The 7,393-nt window shown below is 42.5% G+C and overlaps 1 protein-coding gene across 1 annotated transcript; it reads right to left on the bottom strand.

Moving 5' to 3' along the window:
- Positions 1 to 2,748: 2,748 nt before the first annotated feature.
- On the bottom strand, positions 2,749 to 5,290 carry LOC123189094 (uncharacterized). Its single transcript, XM_044601424.1, has 2 exons — positions 4,648 to 5,290; positions 2,749 to 3,239 (listed from the first exon to the last, which is right to left on the bottom strand). Exons 1-2 carry the CDS (start codon positions 4,953 to 4,955, stop codon positions 2,885 to 2,887), a joined length of 663 nt encoding a protein of 220 aa, XP_044457359.1. The 5' UTR covers positions 4,956 to 5,290; the 3' UTR covers positions 2,749 to 2,884.
- Between the last annotated feature and the right edge of the window lie 2,103 nt (positions 5,291 to 7,393).

The following is a 7,393-nucleotide window of genomic DNA, read 5'->3' as shown; positions in this document are numbered from 1 at the left end:
AAATACCAATAATAAGCAAATGAGAAAAGGCCCAAAAGAAAAAGGTGAGAACCCTTCCTCAGATAAGATCGGTAAAATCTCCAACACCGAAAACTTCATAGAAGACGCATGCAAACTCCGTTTTTGATGAACTCAAGCTTGTCATCAAGATGACCATAAGCTCTAAGACTCACAAAGATAACCAAACAAGAACCAAGAAACATGATGCAAGGATGCAATGGTTTGAACTCTCTAGTAACGATACGATCAAGCTACCAACTTGAGAGCCCCCCTTGATAGTACGGCTATCGATCCTATAACCCGGTCTCCCAACTACCACCATGAGACCAGTAAAATAGAAAACCTATCAAGGGCAAACCTTTGCCTTGCACATGATCCACTTGAGATAGATGATGACGATCTTGTCCTCCGCAAGATGGACCACCTTTCTTGATTGCGTTGGGTCGATGGAGACTAGATGATTGCTCCCCCATACTCCACTATGGATGAGCCACTCTTCCGCTCATCTTCACAAGTCCATTGTCACCACAATGGACGGCAAGCTTCAAGCACTTGATCTCTTCGTGATACATCACTTGAACTTGCACACCTAACCTAACCCCACAAAGAACTCTCACGAAGACCATGGGTTAGCACACAAAGCGTAATGGACAATGCTTACCACACCATGGGATCACTTGATCCCTCGGTACATCTTGTGCGCTTTGTGTGTTGAATCTTTCCAACTCTCTTCATTTGGATGATGTCTTGAAGGTGGACATGAATGATCACACAATCTTATTCTTCAAGACATGCTTGCAATAAGCTCAACACTCACATGACCAATCTTTGGATAATTCCTTAATAACACCTTGGTCAACTCATAAACTCCTTGAAACCAACACATGGACTTCAAGAAAAGCCTATGGACAAAACCTTCAGATATAACTCAAGGCAACCATTAGTCCATAGAGATTGCCATCAATTACCAAAACCAAACATGGGGGCACCGCATGTTCTTTCAACATGGCCCTGTAGGTTCAGTGAAATATAGACATGACCGGAACACCTTCCGTTCAATGATCAACAACAGAATGATGAGCATCCATATTGACCCCTATACCCACAGAAATGATTATCTAGTGAACCTGTAGCTACCGTATGCTATTACTTTTGCTTCCTGATTATTTACAAAAGCCCGTGGTGAGATATATCGGCATCCCCGTGAATCAGCACATGATCACTACGCCAGTTTCCTCGTTACCGGTTTTGTTCTCTTTCCTCGTTCCCATGTTTTGGCATCTCCGCGAGCAAGTCATGTTGTGTCTGGCCAGACAATGATGGATATTGTTACACCCAGAGGACCCTAAGAATATCTCTTCATCATCAAAGGAGCAAATTCTAGTCTTGAGTATCTAGTCCCTTGTCATGCATTTCCGGTGTACCTGAAAGTTCCCGTTATGGTCACCCTCTTACGTTTTACGTTAGAACGATCCCAAAGTGCATCGTCTAGTATGAAGTGACTTGATACTCTTATGGTCTAAGAAATTATGCATACATTAACTTTCTCTTTGTTATAAACTATAGACTTGTGAGGAAAGCATCTTGTAATGTAACATACAATTTGGGTCAATTCAACACAAGTGTTCTTGTAACATTCAACCCATGAGTAGTAGCTGCCCCTCATAGGAACAATATCATCACGACCGGTCTAAATTGGGGTCGTCTGTGGTGAATTTTCCTGCTAAATCTATGTCATCTTATTCTACCATTGATGGTTACTCGGCTCCTCGTTAGTGCGAATACTTGGTGACTATAGGCCCATAGTGAACCAGCTAAAACATGTTGAAAAGGCAGCAATTGTCCAAAATAGCAAGTTCGGGGTGCAACCTAGGTTAAAAAATTGAAAGAAAGCTACAAGTCAAAGTCGGAAAAAGAAATCCCATAGGAATTTCCATTTTGGGGTAGGGAATAAATACCATATTTAACAATATGGCATCATTTTTGTATATCTTAGCTGATCCAAAGCGATCAGGCAACGAAGAACCAATTCAAAGCATAATGCAAGAAAACAAAAAGGAAGCCACTATTGAGCATTCGTCCCCTTTTAGTTCTTTACCTGTGGGCCTCAGGTGTACCTATCATCCAACAAAACGTTGGTTTTGCACTCTGGGTCGAACTGCCCTTGCCCACAGAGAACAAAACACTCCCCTCCCCGGTAATAAAATTTTGCAGCTATTATGTTCTTGTAAACTAAGACAGACTAAATATGATACATATAGTTGTGGTAGAAAATGAAATTTTGTGGTTTCTGAATAGAGACTGAAAGAGTATTAGAACGTTTGTTCTGCGAGTTTTTGTTCAAAAGAAAAAATGACTGAAAGAGTATTTGCTCATGTTAGAAAATTTGTGGCAACAGTCCATGCCGTTTAGCCGGTAAACAAAATGGCATCAGCAAGTCATCATCCTTACACAAGCTTAAGGGCAGTGTTATGTCATGGTCAGAGAAGATAGGGCTCGTGAGACCACCACAACATATAGTGCCCTTTTATTTTAAGAAAATGAGTGCGAATGGATAGGGTCATGCTTCCTGCACCGAAAGGGAGGCAACGACATATATTGATGAAAAGACTTAACTATTTTGTATTTTTTATTTGATAAAACGGAGACAAGGCCAAGGAATAATTGTGTTACTTAATTGATCTGTGTTAGTGCAGTCCTTTTGCATGCGTGCACTCACGGTTATAAATCTCTCATATACTCCCTCCGTTTCAAATTATAAGATGTTTTGTATATTTTAATACTATAAACTACATACCTACTGAAATAAGTGAACAAATACTCCCTCCGTTCCGAAATAATTGTCGCTGGGGTGTCTTTTCCGACCAGGTGAAAACTAGTGAAATTACAAAACTGCCCCTGCTTTGAAATCGCTCGGGTCGTCGTCTTTCTCCGTCGCTCCTTCCCTTCGCCAGGCTCCTCCGCCGTCCGCATCTCCGGCGTCCTTCCCCGGAGGTTGCCTGCGCTGCTCCAATCGAGAGCCAGATCCCCTCTTTGGTCGCCCTTCCCCGCCGCGATCGGAAGCTGCCTCGCCGCGGTCCGGAGCTCCCTCGTCGGCGGCCGCCTTTCCCCATCGGCTGGCTGCTCCGCCGCAGCTCAGGATCCTTCCCCGCTGGCCGCAGATCCCTCGTCGGCCGCCTCCCTCCACTCCAATCGAGAGCTCGAGGTCAGCCGCCGCTGCTCGCTGCTCCTTTCTGCTCCTGGATTTCAATCAAAGAAAGGCTTAATGAGATTTCAGAGTACTGTGTGTAATTACTCTACTGTGTAATGAATCTTCAACAGATCACAGATTTCAAAGTACTCTTCAATCAATCAATCTTCACAGATTTCAAGGAGTATAAATGTGAATTTCCTGTAATTTTGGAAACATCTTGATTGAACAGGAGTAGTATGAACAATTGTTTGATGAGGAAACACACAATAGTTTGATGAACAACAGTAGTATGAACAATACTCCATGATGAACAACATGAGAAAACACACAATACTCTCACTGAAATTACAGTAGTTTGTGGGATGAAATGTGAACATCAGTACAGGAGTAAGTGCATATAACTGAATTGGTGCATAAATTGCTTGTAATCCGAGGTTAACATTCACTGACAGTTGTAGTCAAAAATTAATAGAAGGAGCAGAAAGCCAGACACAATTTGCATATCCAAGATTTCTTTTGAGATGCATAAATAAAACTACTGGTGGTTACATTCATAAAAATGCAAACTTGCAGAAAAGTTCAGTTGGACATGAACAGAGAAGTAGCCTATTTATGTCTGTTCCATTTTAGGGACTTACTGAAAATTACCTGTGATATTTACTTCTTGATCTTCCATTTGATCACTTGGTCATGCCCATTCCTTGTACAGCACACGCCCAAAATTAACTGAAAATTAACTGAAATGATTGTTGCTGATTAATTGGGCTTGCCCATGTGTATAATTATGCCAGACAGAAAATTGGGCATGTGTATCACAGTACTCTTTCGTTGATCCTACGCTTAAATTACAGTACTCTTCTGCAATTTGGACTGAATGTGTTGAGCTGGATGGTGCGATTACTGTTCTGATGGTGTTGAAAGAACTACTGCAAGTACTCCGGCTACTGAATCCGACTACTGCAAGAACTACTCAATCCGACTACTACAAGAACTACTGCAGTTAATCTTCAGTTGATTTTTGCTTGCTTTGTCTGCACTTCAAAATTCAGCACAATCAGTAGGCAGTACTGCAAAATTTTAAAAGGATTTGAACCGGTCTATACTTCACCTAAAATTCACCTAAGAGCTACTGCAAGCAGGTCTACTTGCTTTTGGGGTGTTCTTGCACAACCTGTTTGTCTGCAATGCAAAGCATGTGTGCTAAAACTGTTTGTCTAAAGCAAGCAAGCACCAAACAATTTGCCTGCTAAACCTGTCTGCTCCAATCTATTTGTTGAAGTCTACTTGCACAAATCCGCCTGCTGTTGCTTGCTCCAAAAACAAGAAGAGAAGGGAAGAGCAGCAATCTTGCACAAATCTGTGTGCTACTGCTTGCACAAATGCCTACAAGGTCTACTGCTCCAAGCAAGCAAGCAGAGCAAGAGAAGATGACAGGAGAAGGGGGAAAAAGAGACCTTTTTACTCCGGCGAGCTCCTTGCTGAGCTCCTCCACCTGCATCTTTACGTTGAGCGCGTAGCCGTCAGCGGACACGGGGTCTCCGCGCTTCCACCCTGGCGGCACCCAGTACGGGTCGGCGCCGACCTCCCGGCGCAGGGCCGCGAGCTCATCCGGCTCGAGCCAGTACTCCATGGCGCCGTCGGCGTTGTGGCAGCGGCGGATGCGCTCGGCCTCCTCCGTGGCGCCACCGGCGTGCTTGAGGATGTGGTCCAGGCACACCACCGCGACGGCCTCGTCCCCATCTCCCGCATCCACCGCCTCCATCGCCAGATCCAGAGCAGGTGCATCAAAGCTTGACCCTGGATGTGGGGTGTGAGTGGAGCGGGGTGCGAGTGGATGGCGGCGACGGGGAGAGATGGTGGCTGGCGAGGTGGGCGAGGTGGTGACCGGCGAGGTGGTGGGGAGAAGAGAGGGCGACGAGAGCGAGGGTGACAGGAAGAAGAGAGGGTGAGTGGAGTGAGCGTTGTGGGTGACGCGGGGGTAAAAAGGGAAACTACGTTAATTTCGTAACGTGCCTGAACTTGCACTAGAATTCGCCAGCGACAATTATTTCGGAATTAGAACATCTTATAATTCAAAACAGATAAAGCAGATCATAAAAAAAAGGTTCTTGGTGAGCGCGCAAATGGCTGTTTGGGTCACACGGCAATTACTGGGCATCCCTACATAGTTTATATGGGGCTAGCTACGAGTTCGGTGAGGCCATTTGCTGCTCTTGGCTCCCTGCCTTGTAGGGTTGCATTGCCAGATTTTTTTTTCACTTCCATTGTTTTCACTTTTCAATTTTTCTTCCTTTTATTATTTACCTTCTTTCATTTTATCAGAAGTTTTGGCTTTTTACTTTCTCTTGATCTGTGTTTTGTTATTTATTTATTTTATACATTTCCCAGGGTAGATGAGATATATATTTACACACATATGTGCTACTACATCCGTCCTGATTTACTAGTCCCTCTCTTATTTATCATCATTTTAACTAATAAAATATAAGTTATGCATAGAAAAAAATATCAGTGAAAACTACACTCAAATATGAATCCAAAAATATAATTTTTGGTGATATGCATTAAAAGTTTCTAGTCAAATATGTGGTCAAACTTTAATCCAAAATACGATCGAGACTAATAAACCCAGACGGAAGCAGCACTATTGAAAATGTATGCTTTTTATAAAAAAATACGTCAACTTTTAAGACAAAAATATATTTTTCAGTATATAAATATTTCTTGACTTTGTTACAAAAAATTTATTTTTATTTACATGAACATTTTTTATCAACGTACACAAATAATATATTATTTTCCTCAACATAGTTTTTCCTTTCTTAAAACTAAATTTTGACAACATTTTGGAAACCTTCTTAAACAAAAGAATTTGAAATATAAAAAATTTACAGTCTGAATGATAGTGCCCACAACCAACCCATGTAAGACCGCTTGAGGTGTTTGCATGAAAACTAGCGCAAAATAGGGGGACTCTCCGCCGGGCTCCATGTCAGCAGCCATGCCGGTAACTACTCACTCAATTACCAAAAACCAAAGTACCCACACAGTCTAAATCATAAAGTTACACATCACATAGTGTACCAGAACTACCTAAGGCCTCTCTAAGCCCATGTGTACCGAGAATGGCGTTTCGGCTTCCGGAAGCGGGCGCTCTTGCGTGAATAGTAAACAAAAAAATACATAGTAAATGTTTTTAAAAAAATCTGAAACTTTTTAGTAGATGTTCATGTTAGTGTCGCAAGCATTCTTAAAAATTTTCATGTGAAACGAAGCAGCGTTGTTTCGCCGGTGAAAAAAGCAAATTTAAGGTGACATTTTGGAATAACATTTGGTGTTTTTTTGGGGTTTATTCACAGACCAAAATGTTTAATCTTTTTGCCTATAAATTTGTATGTAGCATTTGGATGTGGCAAAGAATACATAGACTTTTTGTTGGATTTTTTTTGACATTTCAAAAAATATTTTCGCGGGCAGGAGAGCGCGCTCGAGAGCACCAACGAATTTCCGCATGTGTACCTAGATACTTGCGCACTATCTCTACAAGACATAGAAAGATAGAATTACATGCGAGGCACAGAGGTCAACACGACAATGTTTAGGGCAATATCCAAACAACCTGTTGTACGTGTTAACAAAAACTCTGTCGCACACACGTGTGCCTGCCTAGCTGACGCAGCCACGTCGACTCATCCATGACAACTGTCCACCCATCACTAACCATCATACATAATCCCTCGTACCGTGTCCGCCAAAAATAATAATATTAATTTAGTGTCAAACATTTTAATGCATTTTTCTTCTATTTAGCCCAAGCCCATATTGAAAAGAGTGGCACATGCATATGCCAAATCCCCTCCAAGTTTATGCAGTGTTTACTAGGCGCCTCCTCGGATCACTCCTCTGCGAGCTTCATTATCCATTAGATCCTAGATAGCTATCTTAGCCACCAAATTAGGCTGGTGAACATATTTGTTTTTACTTCGATTATAGTCTCTCCCATGAGTGTGAGGGGTTATTTTCCTCTGAGTTAAGTCACTACGCGATCGATTACTCTTGCATGTCGCTTTGGCATGCTAGATGTGCCGTGGGGTACCTGCTATGGGTGTCGCTAGTGGGGCATGGGGTGTGTGATCAATTTTGTTTCGCATGGTGGGGGCAATCTGATTAAGTAACGGGGTCACCGAGTTAAGGGATCGG

Source organism: Triticum aestivum, chromosome 2A (genome assembly GCF_018294505.1).
Source record: "Triticum aestivum cultivar Chinese Spring chromosome 2A, IWGSC CS RefSeq v2.1, whole genome shotgun sequence".
Taxonomy (NCBI): domain Eukaryota; kingdom Viridiplantae; phylum Streptophyta; class Magnoliopsida; order Poales; family Poaceae; genus Triticum; species Triticum aestivum.
Note: the sequence above shows the minus strand (reverse complement) of the source record. Positions and strands in the feature narration are given on the sequence as shown.

Excerpts from the sequence above, each read along its gene's own strand:
- LOC123189094 (XM_044601424.1), bottom strand. The coding sequence starts at position 4,955 with ATGGAGGCGGTGGATGCGGGAGATGGGGACGAGGCCGTCGCGGTGGTG. Across the intron at positions 3,240-4,647 it reads GAGCTCGCCGGAGTAAAAAG|GAGCAGAAAGGAGCAGCGAG; the intron begins GTCTCTTTTTCC and ends ATTGAAATCCAG.